The sequence below is a fragment of the Pieris brassicae genome, chromosome 4 (assembly GCF_905147105.1).
Source record: "Pieris brassicae chromosome 4, ilPieBrab1.1, whole genome shotgun sequence".
Classification (NCBI taxonomy): Eukaryota; Metazoa; Arthropoda; class Insecta; order Lepidoptera; family Pieridae; genus Pieris; species Pieris brassicae.
Window position 1 is genome coordinate 10979701 of NC_059668.1, and position 24974 is coordinate 11004674.

The 24974-nt window shown below is 33.0% G+C and overlaps 1 protein-coding gene across 9 annotated transcripts in view; it reads right to left on the minus strand.

Moving 5' to 3' along the window:
* The window catches only part of LOC123708244 (disintegrin and metalloproteinase domain-containing protein 11), a 259659-nt gene extending 239131 nt beyond the window's left edge, over nt 1–20528 (minus strand). For all 9 annotated transcript variants that reach the window (XM_045658852.1, XM_045658848.1, XM_045658851.1 and 6 more), the window contains exons 1-2: nt 20351–20528; nt 32–157 (exon numbers count right to left, since the gene is read on the minus strand). In XM_045658852.1, coding sequence (XP_045514808.1) covers nt 32–107 — 76 coding nt within the window. In that variant the 5' untranslated portion in view covers nt 108–157; nt 20351–20528. The remainder of the gene's footprint in view (nt 1–31; nt 158–20350) is intronic.
* Nucleotides 20529–24974: the final 4446 nt, after the last annotated feature.

Here is a 24974-nt window from a genome sequence, read left to right on the forward strand (position 1 = left end):
TTACTTTAAAAAATAGTGTTAAGTAGCTTACCTCCGGAGGTGGCGAGCAAGCCGTGCGCGCGCAGCAACGCCAGCAGCAGCAGCAGCAGCAGCGGGCGGGGCCGCATGCCGCGCCGCACTGCGCCCGCGCACCGCCGCCGCTCGCCCGCGCGCTCACCTGTCGAAAACACATTAATTAGGCCGATGTTTACAAAGATATCTTATATTAAAAATTGGCGCACTGCGACATACTATATGTATATATTTCTATTTGAAATTACACTACCTAAGAACTTCACTAAATCTGCGCTAATATTTCATAACTTAAAAAGGTTTTTGTTGCTTTGAATTCTAGGTAAGGGATAACGTTTTTGATTTAGGCAGTAACCAAATAATTAAGAATCACAGAGCTACACTTATTTGCACTATTACTTGTATTAGTAAATCATTTATAATTCAAAATTTATAAATCAAGCGGCCACATTTAACTACAAAACGTAATGTTATTGTTTGTAATTTTATGCATCAGCTCTCTTTTTCCGCACCTTAAAGAGAACTATTACTCTAATTCTCGACCAAAAAAACGACGCGGTTTATCCAGTCATATATAAAATACTCCTCCCTTCATACCAAAAGGATGATACAAATTTCAATCTATATTAGTGAGATTAAAAACAAAAAGAATATTGCATCGTATAGGGAATCGGCCCGTTAAAATCGGATACAATTTGTATGGCTACAGCTCGAAGCCTGGAGTCAACGGCACGTAAACAATTCAATTAAATCGCTTCTAATTCTCTTCTGTTAAGCTCTTTAAGTTGTGCGTTCCACTTCATTTTGTAAAACTTTGATCGATTATTTATATTATAAAATGTTAACTAAACTTGTATTGTTCAGTTAGTTTTAGTAAATTTGAGCAAAGAAAAACATATATGTTATATAAGTTAAAAACAATTATATAATTCTCTAATTTACATATGTTTAATTCAGGTGTTTTAAATTATAAATAACTGAAACTGCTTTTAACAATGGGATTTGATAATACTAAACACACATTTGTTTTTAATTAATATATTTTTAACGTTTACTGGAAATTGCGGACCTTGACTACGAAAATGAGTATCAGTATTGCAAAAACATTGGCATCGAATCGTGATGTTGGGCAGAACCCGAGGATATACGATTTTCAAGCGCAGCCCGGGGAGCAGTTGTCTGATTCCTCAGTATCTACCAGATAGTACCCTGTCAGTACGTCAGGTGAGCAAATCTTGAAGTTACCTACAGTACACTGGTGACACATGATTATAATTCTATGACTTTTCCCCTTTACTAATTCTCACAAACATTTCTAAAATAATTTTATAACCTACGTTCGTCCCTTAAGGACACCATGGCAAACGTGAAAGCTCGCAAGATATTTCCAGCAACAATTACGATATTGGTTGAAAGCTGTTGTGTAAACATTACCACTTGGTTCTTGGTGCTTATCTCAAGCGATAATTGACATAAAACTCTAGAGAATCTGGTGTTGCCATATCAATTAGCATATCAGATCTTTGCAAATGCTTGGACAAAATTGGGATATACTAGTAATTCATGTAGTCTTTATTAAATTACATTTTAAGAAATAACTTAGATAACGATTCAAATACCACATGAAAAGAACACATTGAAAGCCCTGAAATCTGATCTTGATACTTTTATTAACATCATTAAAATTCTAATATGAATTGTAAATAATAACTGCCAAACACATACATGTAGTTTTTGAAAAGCCGAAATTGAAAGTTTCAGATGTGTCTCCTTTAATTACCTTCAACATTTCGTTCAAAGTCAAATAATTTATTTCAATAAGGCCTATTAAAAAGGCACTTATGAAATCATAATTACACGTTTACCTTAAAGATTCAAAACAAATTAGTATTACATCAAATAACTGCTTTCTGTATCTTATATTATATAAATAATTATGATGAAGAAAATATCGTGAAAAACAAATGTTGGAAGGAAACAAATTTGCTAATTACAGTTCAAAACATTTAAATAAACTTGGATCTAGAGGATCTACTCGTATTAAAACAGTCACTAAGGTAAATTGCTAAGTTACTGTGAGGTTAAGTGATAGCAAACTTGCAAACACAAAGTACGTTATTCTGTAAGACTTAAGTAATAGCAAATAGTAAGAAAACAGACCGAGAAAATTAGTTTATTGCAACAATGAATCTTAAATGTAGACAAAGACACGTCTTTTGAACTGATGTCGAACTTTTTTGGATGTTTCATGTCTGGTATTAGTTTCTTTAAGTAATAGGAGGCAATCGGGCAGAATACTCGCAAGTACGTTGCCGGCCTTTCAAGAATTGGTACGCTCTTAAAGAACCCTAAGTTGGAATGGTTCGGAAATACTTGCAAATAAGTATATTGTAATACTTGCAAAAACTGCCTTAAGAAACACTCGGTTATGGAACGACAGACGTCGAGGTGATACGGATGGTATTTTGTATTTAGTTAGTTGGAACATTCTACTAAGTCGTGACATGAATATGCCGTAAAACTTACTCATATGAGTATCTAACAATTGGAGTTAATATAAAACTTGAGTCCATAAAAATATAATCGAATATAGTGAATATTAATGAAATCGCCGACTCATCAGTCTCATGGTGAATGTAATTAATCCGTAGCTAATTTCAGTCGTTCGATGTTGGCTCTAATGAGATTTATGTTCACCGCTCGCCTGCCATGCCTCAAATTGAACTGGACTTTTTGTAAACGGGTAATAGTTTCACGCTAATCTCTTTAGTACAGTTTAAAAATGTTTGAAGACGTTTACGAAATGTTTCTGTAACAATTATCAATATTGTTTTTTATGTTTGTTTTAAACAATGAAGATACATTTTTGAATAACTATAAATTACTTTTATAATATTATAAAACAAAGCAGGCTTATCTACAAGGCTTTAAACAATTAAAGACAAGTAGATAGAGTTAATCGTTTTAATATAATTTTCATGTAAAAATATAACAAAGAGCCATTTATATTTGTCAGGGAAAGGGAATGGTCCGATTATCAGAAAAAGGTCTGATCCAATTAGTAATCAATAGTTAAAAAAAACAATAGCGCTGCAACCTTTTCAGGTCTCTCGGATTCTGTATCTGTTTCATGATCAATTGTTAATCGAATAGGCAAGTAGGTGATCAGCCTTTTGTGCCTGACGCACGCCGTCGACTTTTTGGGTCTAAGGCAACACGATGTGTTCCTTTACCGTTCGAGCTAATGTTTAATGCGCACTTAGAAAGAAAATCCATTGGTGCACAGCCGGGGATTGAACCTACGACCTCGGGGATGAGCGTCGCACGCTGGAGCCACTAGGCCAACACTAATTATACACAGGCTAATTAATAGTTAAGTTATCATAATTTAATTTGATTTGTTAGTAATCATTACTTTATGAATAAAAGTACGAATATTGTTACGACCAATCGTAATCGAGGCGCCAAATTGACTTTGGACAGTGCGTTGAGGGTAGAGTAGTTTGATTGAGTATTCAGTGGAGCATTGTGGTGATGAGACGTTGGAACGATTTGGATCTGTGTGATTTGTGGATGAGTAGATTGTGATTAAAAGTGATATCAGTGCTTTCGAACCCGCTGCTTATTCTAATTTATGTTTAAAGTGTTATTTGTAGTGTTAAAAGGAATCAATCTAAATAAAATACGCACTTTATCAACATGACGCCTACTAAACCCGTTTATGTCCGATGATGTCCATATCGATGGAGATCTCTGCGACATATATGTTGCATGTAATTTTTTTTGTTTATTATAAATGTACTGCTTGTACTTTATTCTCAGTAGGTGTTTATTTACTTACTAGGTTTGGAAAATATCATTTGTCAGCGATAAGGCCGCCCGTTGCTAATAACTTATGTAATATGTTTTATATATGTATGTTTAAGGTGTTTACAGGGCTTAAGGCAGCTTTTGCCGCGCACCACCGATGTGGAACCAGCCGCCCACTGAAGAATTTCCGAACCAATTCGACTTAGGGTCCTTCAAGAAAAGAGCGTACCAATTCTTAAAAGGCCGGCAACACATGCGAGCCTTCTGGTAACGTGAGTGTCCATGGGCGGCGGTATCTCTTAACATCCGATGAGCCTCCTGCCCGGTTGCATCCTATAAAATAAGAAAAGGTAACGAAGTGTGAATAAATAAATAAAGTACCATATCAAACTTCGTTTTCTAATTTCCTGTATATCGCCCAAATCGCACCAAAAACTCAAAACATTCAATTACGTTATCTTAATTCATTCGAGTCCCATCAGATATTTCGCAAACTCATAAATTACCATAAGCGTTAAATCCGGACCAAAATTCCGTAGCGAAGGGACCTCAAAATTCGCTAACAAAAAACTTGCAAAGCGATTGTGGGCCCAGCGATAAAACGCTTCGTAAAATGGCAGCCGATGTACCGATATCCGATCGTAGATTGATATCCACACAATACGGAGGAATAATGATATATCGATGAAGCGTAAATGTAACTAGTGTTTGATACAATGTAATATTAATTGTTTGTTTGTGAATCAAAAGCATATAGCTAGGATCTAATATAAATCTGAGGTATTGCAATTTTTTTTTCTAAACGATCACGGCCTTTCTGAGCAGTGTTGTCCTAGTAGCTTCAGAGTGCGACTTTCATCCCTGAGGTTGTTGACTCGATCCCCGGCTATGTACCAATCGACTTTCTTGATATGTGCGCATTTAACATTTGCTTAAACCCAAAAAGTCGACGATGTGTGTCAGGAACCGGAGGGATCACCTTTGTTCACCAAGTTTGATCTCGCAATAGATACAGAAATCTGAGGCTCAGATCTAAAAATACAGTACTGAAGTATATGTATGTTCCTAAAGCGTTGTATGCCATATTTTACTAGGAAATAAACAGGGGAAAGACGAAACACGTTGTGGTCGTTAAGTATCACGTGCTTGTTTGGAGTGGAGATGATGTTGACTATTGTCCTTCGAAGGAAAAGACGCGCGTATCGTCGCGTTATCCCTGTATCCATGGACTCGGTGATTTGTCATCACATATATAATATTTTATTTAAACTTTAAATATTTATAGTAAATAATATTGTCCACAATACAATATTATTATAATTATAAATTTGACGAATACTTAAATGATCATTTGCTCCAGTTCAAACAATTTGTATGACTTAATAATTGGCGATTAAAAAGGACTTGCAAACTGGTAGCAAATGTAAATTTACAATTAATTTAACTTCTTTTTGACGTTCATAAGTGTACTTGTTTACCTAATTGAATAAAGATATGTTGAGTTTGAGTTTGAATACATATAAATATACAATCTCCAATCGTTGGGAACCTTTTTATATGTCGCAACTTGTATATTAATATGCACAGTATATTATTTCCGCCAACTGCAACAATATTTTTTTAGGTGCTCCGGCCCTAAGCATACCATAACTTCGGTCTTAAATTAAAAATACACTGAATAATTCTCGAATTCCATTTTTATTTGCTTAAAAAATTGGAAAAGCGTGCTCGTAATGGAACAAGTTAAAGCCGAAGTAAACTAGCAAAAAGCGTATTTAATAAAATAAAAGGAGAGAAGCTCATTACAGGAGCAACCTTTGCCCAGGGCCGGCTTCAAGTTACTTTTCTCAAAAATTCTTAAATGTCATCGTTTCGATATTGTATTACACATTAAGCATGGTCACACAATTTCCTATGAAATGTGGGGCATATTTGTAAACCAAAACTTCTACAGGCGATAACATACATATCAATTTAACCTATGTTTTAATATAATTCTTCTTCTTTTAGTGCCTCTCCATTACTTAAGGTTGTCCATTGGTCTCTTGAAGCATGTCTTGTTCTGTGCCAGATGTAGAAAGTCTGCAGCAGTCACAATACCTTTCCACCCCTAAACGTTGCCATGATTTCCTTCTACCAACACGCCGTATTAGCTGGATTTTACCCATTATAATTAATTGAAGGTGGTAGTGGTCATGGCGCAATACATAGCCCAGGGGGTTTAGTTAAGATGTCTTAACAGTAGTGTTTGTAGAAAATCGAAAACTTAATTTGTATGAAAATTACCGTTCGTGTCGACAGCTTTCATACAAATTTAGTTTTCGCCTTTCTACATACACTACTGTTAAGACATCTTGTCTAAGCCCCCTGGTACGTACCTTTGCTTAATGTTCCGCATAGGATTTTGCAACATTCCAACTCGATTAAGAACCTTCATTATTTAATTAAAAAAAATAAAATAAATACGCTACAAATTTTTGAGGTCCTCAGATTTGTAAAGCTGTTTCATGATCATTTGCCTATTTAATAGGCAAGTAGGCCATCGGCCTTCTGTGCCTGACGTCGCCGTTGACTTTTTGTTAACTAAAATTCTCAGCTTGACCACTTCAATATAGCGTAAACAATTTAACAGAAAGTACTTTATTTAAAAATGATTTTACTAATAAAGAGGTCAATGCTAGTAAAGTACTGCCTGCTAAAATGAGTGGTTAATACAATTGTTAATACGTCTCTGTACTTTTACATTAACGTAGTGGGCTATTCATTAAGTCTCGAATAAATAGTAGTGTCTAGTCATTGTATTACTTTACATACACTACTTTTTGTTTTGTTCAGAATAAAAAATACACAGTTATTATAACACTGACATATATACGATACGGAAATTGTTAAACAGGTCTAGTACTGCAAATATTTTTACTTAAGGAGGTAGATTTTATGAGTAGTTTAAAAAACCATTGAACTGAAAAAAAAAATAGCTTTTGTGTGAGCTTTAGATTTACAACTAACATCGACAACATATTTCGCTGTAATTAATTTGTGTTATCTCGTTTCTAAATAAACAAAATTCCTGCGAAAGTTCTTTCCATGAAGCATAATAGTGATTTTTATCGTTCTTATATGGCTGTATTTGTGTGGGCATACGTTTTTCGTCCGAATGCTAGAAATTTCTACCACTATGTTACCACTGTCAAGTTTATTAATAGTTTTTTTCTGTTGCATACGAAAAGAACTGTGAAAAAGTATTGAATTGACTTCGACGCTGTATTGCGATGCTTATACGCTGGGCTAGGAAAGCACCTACCTCTAACTTGAATCTTTGATAAGTGTCTATGCCCTATACGGTCTGAGAGTGTACTCCAAAGGCGACAGTTGGAAGAAAGACGCATCTACTTGAGTCAGTCACATTCAGTGCACAACTGTATACGGCTGTTAATATTAAAACATATGGTTTGAGCCGCAATAGTAATTATTATTTTTTTATAAAACAGGCAAACGGGTAGGAGAGTAACCTGATATTAAGTCCATGGGTACACTCTCAATAAAAGGAAATTTTAAGAATTGGACATGGACACTCACATTGCCAGAGGGGTCACTAGTGCGTTGCCGGGTTTTTTTACATTTGGTACGCTCAATTCTTGAAGGACCTTAGGTCAAATTGCTTTGGAAATATTTCAGCGGGCAGCGGGTTCCACATAGTGGTGGTGCGCGGCAAAAACGGGACTTAAGAAATGCTCAGTTGTGGAACGACGGACGTCAGGGTGATACGGGTGGAATTTCGTATTCTGCCTCGACGTCCGATGATGAAACTCAGCTGCAGGTATTCAATCTACGAGAATTCAAGCGCCCTCTTAAATCTAGAACTAGATCATAGTCAATCAAAAAATCCGTCAAACGATTTCTTTTCACTTGGCACTATCGCTCATCGTTAGGCCCAGATCAATCCAGCGATACAAGCACTTTAAATCATTGGATGGCTGACACCGCACTCAATCCACTAATGGCCTACGGAACTAGTGAATAATGTATAGCGCTCGCTTTGTATACTGCAGCGCTTACAGGGCTAATTTGAAAACTATATAGACAGTTGAGTAATTGCTTAGTTTTTAAAGAGAATATTTGATTTCGAAGCTCGAGTGAGGGTTTCAGAGAGCAAAGTCGCTTCATGTTGTAAAGAAACCAATTACGGAATTTATTATCAAGGTCCGTTCATAAAAGAGGTCAACAGGGTAGGGGTACTGGCGAACAATAATTGTCAATAATATTTAAGATGTACCAAATTATAGAAGAGGTTTTTACAGGTACAGAGGTACATTAATCTTCATGTATACCGCGTGAATAATATATGCATGTAATTGAAAAAAAATACAGTAGTAAGTGTTGATCCCGATTGTACAATAGATTATCTTATAAAAAAATCAGTGGCGCTACAACTTTTATAGGTGGGCCTTAGATTTCTTTATGTGTTTCATGATTATTTAATAATGTAACAAAAATTTGTTGTTGGTTCAAATCATTGCCAAAATACGTGGCGAAAATTTTAAATTTGTTCAGTTTAGCGTTTAGTTTTTTTTATTATTATTTCAGATTAAGTTTGGTAATTCTTAAATTTTTCAGTGTCACTTTGATAGATTTGGATGCATTTCTTGCACTTTAATATTAATTTTTTAAATTTTTCCTTACTAGGGTTGTCTGGCAGTGATCGTATATTCCTAGTAATTTATGTAATTTATTTTTCTATTAATTCAACGAAGTTAAAAAAAATATACAAATATATTTAAAATTTGTGATAAAGAAAGAAAACAAAAAAACTAATCGTTCCTTTTAAATAGATTTTGGATTCAGATATTCGTTGAACAGTACTTTGTGTTCTACATTGTCATAAATAGCGACAAACAAACACACAATCAGTTCCTGTTCCCAGCTAAAAGAGTATTTGCGGAAAATAACGAGTCATTTGCGGGATTAAAGCAATCTTTGTCGGCGTCGTCTTTAATAGGCTTACAAGCCGTAAGTGTGGCTCTAAAACTAATTATCAACTATTTTTCAACTTCTAAAATCGGTAAAGCAAATCTATTAATCATGTTATTTTATCAGAATTCAATAGGATAAACAAATATTCATCATATTTAAAGAAACGAGTCAGATTTTGATAAATTAAGACTTCCAGGCAGGCAGATAGGTGTCCTTAATTTCGTAAGTACGTTATACAATATACATGCTTGTCCACATTTCTCGGAAACTACAAATTATATTTTAAATCTCTCCACTTTGTTATGGGGAGACCCGTGAGAATCGTGACGTGTTCACATCAGCGGGTTGGCGATCCCCGCGGCCTTATGCCTTCCACCTTGCCGACAATAACCAGCTTGTCCAGGTTATCTGGTTCGCGACGTGTGATATGACGAGAGTAAGAACTCTCCAAAATGTTCAGAGTCACGTTTGGATTTTTCTCTTTCACTTTCTACTGTTTAAGATAAATTAATTTTATTATTTATGACTAACTCGGTTAGTTAGTAGAGAGTAGAACCAATAACATATTAATAATTTTGATATTTTCATTATTTAATATATTTATTAGTATTGCATTTGGTCTTTGATAAAAGGTTTCACATACATTTCTCTATGTTGATATAGCTGTCATAACCGCAACCTTAAACCGCTTATCTCCTAGCCTTAAAACTAATTTGATTGGTGAATTTAAAATGTATTATTTCAAATAGCAATTCAATGGAGCGAAGTACGCGCCCATTACCTCGCCATTCAACGATCGCATTAACTTAAGCATGAACTCATTACAATTAAATTCACTCTGTGCCAAGTTATTGTTTAATTTCAAAGCTGCCTAAGTAATGGGATAAAACTTGATCGTCTAAGCATAAAGATAGTGGAAACGATCATTTCAATGGAGTAATAATGAAAGCGCAATGTTGGTATAGTGTAAGCAACTAGCTTTAGTGTACAACTCTCAACTCTGAACACATGACATCAAATCACAGTTCAAACTGACTGAAACTAAATACCGAAATCTGATGCGTGAATTTTTTTAAAAGAATGTAATTTCATCAGCATCACCTTGATGACTGGAAATCGTGCACACCGTTTCACAAGGCATTTTGTTTTGTGAACTAGCGAACTGAGGAAACGACTCCCGGTGGGGGTGTTCCCTGAGAGGTACCACCTCCAACTGTTCACTGTCCAAGTGTTATCCTCCCTCAAAAGTTGGCAAAGCATCTACTAAAAATGCATGTCCATGGGCTTCAATGACTACCCTTTTTGGGCGTCCCGTAGGATCGTTTGCCCCAAGCTGTTGTCTTCCATCAAGCCAAAAGGCCGAAACCTATTCTATGCTACGCCATTAAGTTTAAGTTAATCAGAAACACACCTCACACAGCTGTTGAGTTTTATTTATCTCATGTCGTACAATTTATTTGAATACATGAATGTTAAGTTAGCCGGAATGCAAATAGTGGTGTGATAAGAAACGTGTATATCTAGATTAATGTAGTATGAAAATAATCCGAATAATCTCAACGAACGAACCTTTCGATCCCCGAAATAGTTACAAAATTGTTGTACCGTAGTTTGTAAAACCCAATATAGTACCGAAATAGAAATCTATTTTAGACAAAACAATTTTCATAATTCACAGACGGTGCGGTGCGTCCATTCTAACCAACAATGTTAATTAGAAAAATAATATATAAGAAAATATTCCAAAATACTTTATAATGGCTTCCACAATTTGTCGCGGAGATTTTATAAAATAATCACCAAACATTAATCGATTTAAAAATCAACATCTAGAAAGATAGAATGTGAGAATCTAAAACAGTGTTTCCTAACGTGGGGACCACGACCCACATAGGGGTAATTTGATTGTTAAGAAGGGCAATCGAAATCAGCTGGATATCACAACATGGAAATTTAAGACTGAAGCTAACCAAATTCGAACCCAATATAAACTCTGTGCAGCAAGTATCAATCTAACCAATCAATCAAGGATCTCACTAAATTAATATAGAAAAAAAATATTAATATTTTTTAAAATTTAAATTCCAGATTCTCATTATAATTTGAAAATTTACTTATCGTGTCGATAACAATTTTCTAGTAATTTCTTCCTAAAACAGCATCTTCTACCGCATTTACCATGGGGAGTGTTCAGAAGAGTTGTTCAGTCTAATACCCGCAGCCGAGTTTCATTATCGGACGTCAAGGCAAAATACAAAATACCATCCGTATCACCTCGACATCCGTCGTTCCACAACTGAGCGTTTTCTAAGGCAGTTTTTGCCACGCACCACTACTATGTGGAACCAGCTGCCCACTGAAGTATTTCCGAACCAATTAGACTTAGAGTCCTAAAATAAAAGAGCGTACCGATTCTTGAAAGGCCGGCAACGCACTTGCGAGCCTACTGTCCGTTTGCATCCTATTACATTAAAAAACCTATAATTACAATTTCTTGAGTGAACAATTCATTTTTACAATATCATAATTTTTTTATGTTACATAGGGCATAAGAATTTTAGGTTGGCTAAGGTGGAGCATGGCACATTTTTTCTATTTTTAGGATTCATAAAGTATGTATTTCAATATTAAAATTCATAGGAATAAAACTGCTAACTAGAAAGTGTCTCGTCTAGTTAATATGAATATTAATAGTAATATTAAATAATAATTGATGAACTCATTGAGAAATATAACAGATACCATTCTGCAACTATTAATTAAGACAGAAACCGTAAAATCTATTGCAACAGGAATGAAATGCACTACATAGTTGGACAATTAATAACGTTAAACGTATATAAATGTAACGAGATAGTGGGACGTGCCGACAGTTATACTGTGTGAAGCTGGGGACTTGCATATATTACGTTGAAATTATGCACGCAAGGCCATACGTAATAGAAATACGTTTAAACATAAGATCTTACATGTAATTCTGGGAACGAGTAACCACGCATTACGCTTCCATTTGATGTATACGTATTTATCGTGTGTCAAAGTAATTCGCATGTTAAATTATTATTCACTAAGCATTTCATAGTATTACCACTAGCTATGTGTAACATGCAACTGCACTTTATAACTACAACGATATTTATTTGCAAAAGTTTGTCAACTCGGTACTCTACTACATTATTCATAAAAAATACAAGATTTAATGTAACAAGCATTTTAGGCAAACATAACAAACACAAAGAGATAAAAATAATTAACTAAATTTGATTTTAAACTGTGAGAATAGTAACTATAGATATCCAGACCTAAGTCGTTTATGAGAATGACAAATGGGATATCTGGAGGGTACACGAAATTTAAATTGATTTAAAATGTTGGGTAATCAACCTGATTCTTAAATACCTTAAACGCGAACGATATATCAATAAATTTTCTACAATTCTAGTTTCGTATGTTGGCAACTCTTTTTCTGAGATGCCACATGCCTTTTTATAAACTATCTTTAAAAAACAGGTTTAACATTGGTTATGTTATCATATTATCTTTTTAAAATTATTAAGAACACTTTAAGATTGTTAACAGTGCAGTGTTGGCCTAGTAGCTTCAGCGTGCGACTCTCATCGCTGATGTCGTAGGTTCGATCCCCGGCTGTGCACCAATGGACTTTCTTTCTACGTGCGCATTTAACATTCGCTCAAACTATGAAGGAAAACATCGTGAGGAAATCGGCTTGCCGTAGACCCTAATAATCGACGGCATGCCTAAGGCACAGCCTATCTGCTTGCCTATTATATTAATAAATGATCATGAAACAGATACAGAAATTTGAGGCCCAGACCTAAAAAGGTTGTAGCGCCATTGTTTTTTTTTACATTATTCACGTCTAAAGTACTTATAGTGGTTTTATAATGACAGTCCGGTTTGTATAGTAACTGTATGTTAACGAAAACTAATTATAATGTTAAAACAATTAAATTTTAACCCTGCAAAAGTGTTACTTCAAACGTATTATGGTAGTCCCATATCCCAATAGCCATTATTGAAACTATCGTCTCCAATCTCCAGAACCTCGAGCGGAAATTACACCTTAGATTAAACCAAACAGACCTATATTTAATCATTAAATTTAGGTTTAATTACAACCACGTATGTTACTGCCCTTATTCGAGCTATCAATAAACGTCTCCATCGCATTAATTACGGGCCCAGGTGCTCAAACGAGGCGTTCAAACAAATAAGAGGGTTATCAATCTGCACGGTCGGTTCTTTAACTTGTATGTTTGTGGTTTCTCTCTTTTCCTACGTTCGTAACATTTTGTATAGAGTAACAGTTGTAGGTGCGCAGGGTTCACCCACGAGTTAGTAGCGTGGGGGCCGAGGAGCTTGGGAATTACTGAAAAGAGTTACTAGAAACCCCTTACCTTAGTTAGTGGTTAATTAGTTTATAACTAAACGTGCATTAGTTATTATTTTATATAAAAAAAACCATTTTATTGATCGGCTAAGGCTATTAGATACTATCAAAAATTGGGCCTGATTAATAACTAATCATTATTTGTCAATAGCTCATAAACAAATCTTATTGCATTCTTTAAATTGTTGAATAAAGAAAGGTATCGTAATAATGTAATTGTAATTCATGAACCGTAAGATTACCTGTTAGTTTATTTTATTATTATTTTAGATTCAGTTTGGTAATTCTATAATGTTTCAGTGTTACTTGGAATTTTATTGTTGTTGTTTTGTTATAGACTTCCGGCTCACTTAATATTTATATGTTTTTGAGTTTTCCTTACTAGGGTTGCCTGTAAGGGTCGCTTGTTAGCGATAAGGTCGCTTGTTGCATGCCTAATAATTTGTGTTATATTTTTTATTTCTATGTAATGAAGTTTAAATAAATTAAAAACAAAATTAAAATGCAATTTTTAATATACATTTAATATATTAAAGGAATCAACTGGACGACTTTTAAACGTAGATCGCTTAAAAGGATACAAATTATTTTCAACACCTTACAAGGAACATACATACAAATGGATATAGATTGTTTAGTAGCTAAGAGTACAACGCCAATCTCACTAAAGCATTCCCTAGTAAGACACTTGCTACATTAAGACTAATCCTCAAATGAATTTAAATAATCCTAGACATATGAACAACAGAAATCGATATTAATTATTACACGGTAATTTCCAATTACTCGAAACCGTCAATATTGTTAACAAATTCCTGCGTGGTGTAATCAAGAAGGCATCTTATTAGGGTTCCGGGCTTTGATGTCCCGCTTAATATATTTAGCTTAATTTAACTTAAGAATTGGTATTGCGTTAACAGTGGAATACTTTATATCTATTGATAAAATGTTGTGAAACAGATAACATTAAGAAGCAGATTATATCTAGTTAATTTTCAAGATACATTTATTGATTTATCAGCTTTTTGATAATCCACAGCTGTTTTGAAAGATAATTTTTAAATAAACAATATAGTTAAAGGCGATTACACGAAGAACATTGTGTACTAATAATGACAATGTACTAATAACTTATTTGTTGATGTGTGTGTGGGAATGTGCAATATGGGGGTGTATAAATTGTGTGTATATGTTTTTATGTGTTAAACATTATAAACCTAAAGGCACCATTGTAAAACAGGCGGACTCGTTCTTTACCTTCTTATGGACTAAGGCCCAGTACAAAGTACAAGGCATTATCTGAAACGTACATTAAATATATTTATGTGTTAATCATAAATGCTATATGTCATTCATTGTTGTTGTTTTTTAGTATTTTCTGACATGTTTTGTATTGACTATGTATAAGACTGTGCGGATCAGTAATGTAAAATGTTTGTATAAAAAAAATTAAGCAGAAATAAAGATTCTATAACATCTTGTCTAGGAACAGGTCCAGCCTGATTCTCACTACCTACCCTCGGTTACTGTATGTCATTATGCATAAATATTAGGACTTGTGGAATATGTACTATGCAAGTTAAACAATGACCATTAATTAAACCGCAAATTACATATCAATAATGTATAGTGGAAATTCGTAAATGAATCAAAATCTATCAAATCCTTCAATTTGTTACACAATAGCTCTTTAATTTCAATCTAGGTTTATACGCTCTATTCTATTAATTTTGCTGAATTTATTGTTTTGAAAGTCTGATTGAATTTTATAATTCAAAAACAAAAGAGCGTTCAAAAATCCAATGGGTGTATCAATGTTAGGTAATATTCTGTTCATTTTGTTAAATATTTCACAATTACCAAAATGCTTTTGATTTGATTTTGATTTTTAATAATAAACATACCATAATAATATACAATATTAGTAGTTATTACGGTATAAGTGAAACTAGGGGACGGAAGTGAAGGTGGTCAATGTTCGATGTTATATATTCTATCCCGAATAACGATATTATTGTGATCCATGGAGAATTGTTCAATTTGAGAGCTCCATCTAGCGACCCTTGTCAGAGCGAGGTCAGGTTAGGTAAAGGACGCCTTGTTGATTTAATTGTAATCCCTTTGATTGATTATTGCTATCAATATTTTTGGTACTTGGAACCGCACTTTCCGACATCGAAATTATTTTCAAGTGCACTCTCATGCTTATAACTCGATGAAGGTTTCAGACATTATTATATTATCTATAGTTAGATTATAAAGTTTCAATGTTCCCATGTCATACATTATACATGTATAGTACTCGATATTGCAACAACGTAAGAAAATATAACGACACTTATAGCATACAATTCATATTTCCAACCCACTAACTTCCAAAAAGCGTCATTTCAAATGAAATAACCTTCGCAAATGCATTTGAATATTAAAATTGTGAATGCTATCGGAACTGGGCTATCAGTTTCCATGAAATATTGCATTTGGGAAAATAAATAAATCATTATGATCGCAAGTCTTGGATCAGCTCCAAGCGACTCTTTGCCCTATATCGGAGACTCAACAGAAATATTGTCAGTAAACATGTGAATCTTTACATTTCTTTTCAAACTTTGATCTATTCAATTGCTGATTTTGTGGTTTTGGGAAATGCACTTTTGATATTATAGCGATAACTTTATTTTTAAAGATAATACTTATACATAACTTGTACAGAATGTTGAAATGAATGTGTATTAATTAATTATTAAGGGACATTTCGGTTAATGTGGGAAGGCCGAAGAGGGTTAAAATACATAACATATTATGAGTATTGATATTATGTTTTATAAAGAGAAAGACTTTCTTAAATAGTTACTCATAATACAAAATTATCTATAATCATTAAGCGACCATATTTCGAAACACCATTTTAGTTCTCTGTGAGTTTTAACGAAAATACAAAGCTCGATGCTGTTGCGGTAAAAAAATATCCAGACGTCAAAAAAATGTTAGCGGTTTTGCCAATATTAAAACATATGCGGGAGTGTTAAAAATAAAGAAAAAACGCTGTATGACCACAAGTATTGGCAAAAAAATGTTTACAAAACTCTAGTATTCGTTTACCCGAACGAGTATGTATGAGAGAAAATATATATATTTTTTAATGAAAAAATTATATAGTATATATGTATATATATAAGGTAGTCGTTTATAATTATTACGACTAAGTTAATAAATTTTAAATTTATTTAAACGTTACAATTATAAAACAAAAGATTTTATTTAAAAAAATATCTAATCTACAATATTTAATTTTTCACTTCGCTTTTACAATATAAAATGCTAATAATGAAAATATATTTCTATGTAACATTCACATTAAAAACTTTAAAATATAAATTTATATGAAGTATAATGTAACGCCCATATTCAACAAAATGTTATTAAAAAGTCGCCTTTAATAAAAAGTTCTTTCAAAGGAAATTACTCTCTGACAAATTGAAATTAAGGTTTGCCGTATTAGTTTTCTTCGTTTTACCCTAAAAACGTGTGTCATTAAATTTATTCCGGTTTTTTACGCAGAATAAATTTATGTACCGGCAGGAAGTTCAGCAACACCAATAAAGATATAATACAATTTTAAAAGATCCTAAGTCATATCTCTATGATGTATCTAAACTTATAAGCCTATCTGCGATTCTATTTAACATTTCCAATTCTTATAATTGCATGAGGTGAAAGTTCGTTTATGTAGTTTTTGTATTGACCTACTTATCAAGACTTTTCCAATTTAGGGAAAGTATTTATAGAAAGCAAAAAACAACACAATTTATATAGGGTTTGAACTCAGAACTTCCACTCAAAACTTACTTAGTCTAATAGTAAATATGTGACCACCATGCATCTACAGATTAATATAGTTATCTGCTGCATTGTTTTTTGTAACACCGTGTGCCTATTTTATTTAAACTTTTTTTATTCTAGGTACATGGTCTTTACATATAATTATCAAATAAATGTAAACAAAATACTGTAAAACTATTTTTAAAGAGTATGTTTCTTGACCATTTTTCACCAAATGAAACCTTTAGGAAGGCGCAACTAGAGTCATTTTATTTTTAATATTTTGAACTTATAATTTTGACTTACAAAAATGCCTTTTTAATAGGGCTAATGATTTGACTTTTGACTATAGCAGCATTGTACATTGAACATTTTGTTTTTTTAGAAAGAACATGAAATTAAACTTGATGGTAACTAGTACGCAAAACGTTTTTAACAACTCGACGTATACAGTAATTTTCTGATTGTAACAAAAAATATAAATGACGTTTGACTAAATACATAACAATAGTCAATCGAAGAGATTTTTATTCCTAGTAGCCACGCTTAGGTACTGTCAATGACCAACATATATTCTTTCGAATAGAAAATGTGCTATAAAATAAAACAAAAACAATGCCATAATTTGAAAAACATTGATATTCTAACATATGAATAGAGTTTAATTTTCCACTGAACAGTTATTGGTAATAGATGCAAGTAGCGATGCAAAAGTATCTAAATATTCAATAGAGCGTACCCGATGTTCGCTTATTGTGAGGATATTATACAAATGACGCCATTTTCCAACCTGCGCCCATTTTACCTTCGCGTTACCGTTCTCAATGTTGTTTTATGGAACTGCATATTGTACTATTTTGATTTCCTATCGTATAATCTGATGCTGACTATGCGTAGCGTAAAATTGAGTCCAATCATCACGTTTTCGTAATATTAGCTTAATCTATTTAAAGCCTATACATATACTCGTACACGGTGTACACATATATATACTGCGTATAAAAATTGCGTTTTTGTTTCCTTTCTTTTGGATTTGATATTTTAATTAATCCTGGAATATTTTCGAGATATCGTTAATTTGTAAGTGCGTTAATTACACAGATTGTACATATATATAATTATTATATTAAAACTCGTTTTAATCTCAAAGAATGCTACATTTTTTAAATTACATTTATTAATAATATTTTGTATAAGGTGTACATGTCAAAGCTGAATGAAATCTTTTAAGAGTGACGTATTCCCAGGATGTGGAGTGGTTTTTATTTTGAACATGTCTGTTACGGGGTTGATTGATGGATTGTGAGCTTTCAGAAGAGGCTTGAAGCCTTATTTGGTTTGAACTCCTTTAAACGTATTTTTAGATTCAATAAAAAATAATAATCGTCGTGACATTTATACCACTAGGCAAATTTTGGCTTCGATTCGGGGCTCCAACTGTTTGAGAAGGCTCAGTATTATATATATACAACTATTATTTTTCTAATTTAGATCACATATTTGATTAAAAATTTATATATACAACTGCAAACATGTTCTTAAATTAATAAAAATGAGCCAACGACTTAATATACCTAGGCCAAAGTAATGAAGTTGCTTTGACAGGTGTTACAAGTCGGAGGATGCATTATGCATAACGCCCATAAACATTGCACGCGATCCGACCTGTTGAGCGGATCGATGGAGGCTTTACGACCAGAATAATGACTTTATTGGTCTGCTCAAGTTTACACCTCAATAAAATATATCCTATTGGTACTAGTTCAATCAGAGTGTTACTAGATTTTTGCTATTTTTGTCGGTAGAATATGAAGTAAGGCAAAATTGCAAGATCTTTTCTTATGTAAAGCAAAACCGGCTTTTGTTTAATTGGATTGAAAGTGTATTATAAGCTTGTTTTTAAAAGATCAAGCGCTCTCTTTACCAAATATTAATTTGAATAATTTTAGCATCATCTATATAAATAATTTACGAAAGTGTACGCACAATGTATAAACAAAATCGAAGATAACAAATAACTTTTAGTGAGCTGTAAACTGAGTTAAATTTATGAGTTTGTTTATTGGTCCCTGAAACTGTGCTGGCCAAAATAAAATTTAAGTGTCTTTATGATTTGTGGCCCAAATAAATTAAATATGTTGTATATATTTAGTATTGATACAATATATTTTTGATTAATAATAAATAATTTTCATAATACTTGAGAATTAAAATGTACACTTGTGTATAATTTCAAATTATTCCTCTTCACAGATAAAATTTACAATAAATATATGTAACTCGTTTTGCTATGTATAAGTTTTACAAGGTTCTTGAGCAGATATAAAAACACATTACAATTGTAACACATCAAAGCCTGCTTTCCTGCTACAAAGGTTTAATTTATAAAAATGCTTATTTAACCATTCAGAGCCTTCAATCCAGAATTCTATTAATAAAAGAAACCTCATATATTTTGCTTAAAAGTTAAAGCTGGATTATCTTCGTCGCTCTTTCAAGCTCTATTTAAATCTTTAATGCACATCAAGATTATTAGGATGTAGCTTTGAAGGCTTTTATCAATCTTGTTTAATAAGGGTATATGGTGAAGTATGCTACAGCGTAGCGTGCTACGAGCGCTACGAGATAACGTAATGAATAATTACACAGCTGCTGTTTTGATCTGAAATAGGTAATCAGCACAACTATGGTTTACGTTTAAACAAACAAATTTGCAAACAATAAAATTTAAAAAAAAACGTATTCCTTTTCGAATTGTTTTATTAAAATTACTATTCGCTTAAGAAGGCATTACTTTAAACGTTCAATTAAATATAATAATGTTTTAATTTCTAAGCGCTTTATAATTATGTAACATTTTGCTACGACGTAGCGCTAATTGCTACGCGGGTTGTAGCGAGCTACATAAGGCTTTAACTTAATTGCTAGCTAGCTAAATTATGCTATTTTAAATATTTTAATATTTTTATGATAAAAATGTGTTGAATATGGACAATTAAACCCTTTCAAGTATTTGAATAAAAGCTCTCTACAACAACATTTTGTAACAATAACAAAATGTTAAAGTAAGAATTATGGCAGAATTTAATACTATATATATGTTTTAATACTATATATTAAAAAAATCAGTAAAATACAAGACTGCAACGTATTTATCAATGAATAATTAATAACAAATAAAAAGTCTAATATACAAATTCTTATTAATAATGAGAAAAATCAGAACAAATTTTTAACAGAAATAAATATCTATGACCATAAAAAAAGATGCAAACACTTTCGATTTTATAAATTTAACTTAGTCAAGTAAATTTTACTTACCGAAGATCACTATAAAATACAAAAAACATTATCTAACATAGTCACTGTTTTTAACACCAATCGTAATAATGGATCCAAATCCAGTAATTCACAAGGCATTCATACTTCGCACTGTATTGTAAAGTTCCTGCTGGTCATTTCGCGTGTCACCGGCAACGCATCACACGTTCTTCGCGTGTCAGGGCCAGGCGCCAACTGAGCTTTTCCCTTACCACCCCGACCCCCTACGCCCGCTACCCCATTTCAGCTATTACGTAACTGAAATCGTAGTTTTCCGTTACAGACCTATCTGGGACGCTGCAACTTACCTGAATATATGCGTAAAAAATTAAATTTCTCTTAGCTATAAATAGATACTCTGCGATTATTTCAGGGACTTCGTGGACGTTTCGACGCATGCGTGATTGAGCCCCGCCCTTCCCAGGTCTAACCATTTGACATTTTTAAACTTGCGAACGATAATTGTGACACGATAGGTTTAAGATCACTTAATGTTTTAATGGTTATTAATGGTACTTATAAAAGTTAACGAGCCTTATAAGACATGTTAGTATTGTTCTACTAAACACAATTTAAGTAACCAAATATAATAATTTTATGATTATGTTTTTTTTTACCTGACAAGTTAAAGTACAAAAATATTAAATCAGATATTAGTCTTCGATTTTAGGCGGTTGCGTGTAAATAAGAGACTAGAAAAGAGTAAATTGTCTATATAAACTACTTATTGGTACAGCTTTTTAGTTCGGTATAATTACAATGCCTTTTTAATTTCAGATTGTCACACTATAGCTTTTTACACGCTCTATTGAAATTCAATTTGATAAAATAGAACGAACAGCAGCAGGTTATACCTGAGATAAGTTAAATATACAATGTAATTCCTATAATAATTTGCCCTAACTGATATTTATTTAATAAATTAGGAGTCAAGGTGACCGTTCTCCAAATTTTACTTCTCTATACATGTCAATTGATTTTATATTAACAGTTCCTTACTGACAGCAGAATAAAATGCCGTTCCCTTAGCTGCTGGCGACAGATGCGGAACACGTTATCAGTCAATCAGTTATGTATTGACGACAGGACGTGACCCGGGGTACGAGGGATAACTCGCAAACTTATTTTTTATGTAAGAAAAAATTGAAGTCAGTTTTGTGTAAGAGTTCATGTCTTACACACGACACAATAAATGCTTACGCTCTACAGCATCAGTCTTGGCTGAGATCAGAATCCTGTATTCTTATTCTCTGTTTGATTATAAACAAGTAGGTTACTAGGCTTGGCGATGTATTTTCGTTCGATTATTAGCTGCGCACTAAGGTAGGTAAATAAATTTGTGGATAGCCAGGGTGACGTACTGCTGACTATCACTGTCTCTTGTTCCTAGATTACCTTAATATTTTCAATGTACTGCTATATAATAGGATATTATAAAAAAACTTTATGCCATTTTAATTAAATACAAAATCAATAATTTCAACTTGAAGAATGTTCCAGGAATAAGTGCAAGGATGCTCATTTAATATTCCAACCAATTGCTACAGCTCTAAGGAAAATTGCAAGGGAAAAACAACGAACAATCCTATTTCATTTTATAATTAGTTCCCTGGTTATGTTTCTTTTATAATTCGAAGATTATTCATTACATTCGATTCAATTCTCTCTCTCTTCAATCGGCAGGTCATTTCTAAGTGGACTATCTGTTTCCACAGGTTTCTGTCCAGAATCTCCCTCATGATAATGTACAGTTTTGAGGACGTTGAGCCTTTCACTCGATCGATCCGTCTGGTTGGTGAACGGCTACGTGATCTTTTGCCTTTGTTACCAACCACTATCAATTTATCTAAGTTCCATATCCTCTGCGCATTGTATGGCTGAAATAAGATACAATTCACTGTAGGCATATGGTAAACAGGCGAGTCCGTATGCGAAGTTGGGTCAGATATGATATCTTGGTGTGCTTTGCAGCCCACGGTATTTTAAGCATTCACTGCCAGCACCACATCTCAAAGGCATCGATCAAGCTAGTCCACGTTAATACTCCATACAGGAAGATACGGAATACTAGAACCTTTTTTTCTTCTAGTTGATGATTTTTTTAAAGTCTATTGTACGTTTTTTTACAAAATCCCTAGTAAGATACAAGTGTTGTCAATAAATAAATTTAAATCGTACGTTAAAGTAAAACTGCTTCCTATGGACTATTCTAATATAAATGAATATTTAAACGATCCTAGTGCTTGGATATGAATTGCTCCAGTATAAAGAGGGAACGAGACTGAATCTCTCGGCTGCATATCCAGGCTCTGGGGCGATCGTCAACATCCACGACTGTTTTAATGTAAAGTGGAATAAACCGAGATCTGTGTGGTATCAAATTATTTCAGTATTATTATTATGTAGCCAAGTTCACATTTCAAGGATCGTCATACTCACTTAAATATCATTGCTTATGGTGGCGTCCATGCGACGGGGCCGATGGCTGGCCATGCGTCATACTCGTGAACGGGTGCGACCTGTGGTGACTGGTCGTACTTGAATTCGTGTATGCGGTGATGTTAGTTATTTACGTTTAAATTACGATTATAATTATATTAATACAAATAACGAATCCAAAAATAATGAAACATTTGGTTTTTGCTTATAAAATATTTTTAATTAAAAATTCTAAGTTATGATTGACCATATGAAATATTTCTACTTCCAATAAAAAAAAAAACTTATACCTCCTACAAATAAATATTTGTAAATATTTGACGTTTTATAAATATAAAACGTTGTGGTTTTAAAAATCTTCGAATCTTCAGACCACAAGAAATACGACATCGTATTCCCTGTGGATTCAATTTAAATTCATTTCAATAGAATTGAATTAAAATCAAAACTTCGCTCGCGGCGCTGAATACATAAATGTCGGACAGTTGGAGGGGTCGCCGGCGGAAATCGAACTCTGGACCGGACACCTGGCCCCGGCGTAAATCACATACATACATGTTATGCTTTACTTACGAAACAGTTGGCTATATTTTATAGATACTGTGTACATTATCAATTAGATGCGTGTTTTTTGTTGTCGATGGTTCTAAATATATTTTAAGTAATTGATAAAAATTTATTTAACACATGGCATTGCTCCAACAAAATAATTATTATAGATAACATAGTCAATAAATAAACACAATGTATGTAATATAGCTAACCTATATTAATAAAATATTTATCTTTAAAGTTTTAAAAAAGCACAATGAGTTTTATTTAATAATTAAGTACGCCACAATCTATAAATCGAATTTAATCTAAAATAACTTATTACTATACTTATTTCGAGTTGAGATGTAAAATAAGTCAAATATAGTGAGCTCATATCTTAGTTTCTTAAAATGTATTCCTAAGACAATATTGTACAGGAAAAACGTCTTTAAGAAATTAAAGGATTTTCGTTTTTATTTAGTGACTAATATAAATATACACTGCTCGTGATGGCCTAGTGGCGTCAGAGTGCGACTCTCATCCTCTCGCACGACCTCAGTTTAAACAGAATGTTTTTTTCTTTCTATGTGCGCATTTAACATTCGCTCGAATACTGAAGGAAAACATCGTGAGGAAGCCGTCTTGCCTTAGACCTTAAAAGACGACGGCTTGTATTAGGCTGATCAACTATTAGCATTTAAGATATGCAAATGATCATGAAATAGATACAGAAATCTGTAGCCCAGGTTTAAAAAGGTTGTTCATTTTCAATGTAGAATGTGAACGCTTTAGCCTAAATATATGTTTTCCAAATTGTGATCACGTTGTAATTCGAAAAATTATTCGTTACTTATCACATTATCGTTGTATATAGTTATATTTTTGTACAACAGTCAATAGCTTTTAGTATTACAGTAAATAGGACATTTCCATGAGAATAACCCAATATTTTATGAGATAAGGAAGTATATAGGAAACATTAATATTACTTAGCGAAATTATTCCATATTTTGTTTATAGTTAAATATTATCTAACTACAAATAATATTAAACAAAGAACTACTTAAAATATAGTAAATTATTTTAATAGATTACCAAAATTTATTTAAACAACTTATTGAATATAGCAGATATTTAAATCATATACTGTGTGTGGTCACATATTTTCGTTATTTTTTTTTTATTTATATGCAACATGGACTATCTAATGTTGTTTTCTTGAATTACTTTGCAAGTAATAAACGTGACAAAAGTGGCTTTAAAACTTTTTACTTTATTAAAATCAGTCATCAATCACCTTACAGTACTCGAGTTGTACTATTATTTAAATAAACAATCAACAATTAATGATAGTTTAATGGACAACTCTGAGTATGACTTTCTAAAATAGAAAATTTACCATTCACAAATATCACAATTCGTAGCATATTCTCGAAGACACAATGCCGGCCACAAGATTGCAATCTGATTCGCTAACAATACGTCTGCAATTGTACAAATCCAGCATACATCAATACGAATTGAAATCTTTTCACAAGACTCCGGCAGTTTTCAAAGAAATAATTCAGAGTACAATAAATAAAATGTTTGTACCTTAAGTTGTATTAAAATGAAGTAGGCCGTTCACTACTAAACGTGATAGACAGGGCTT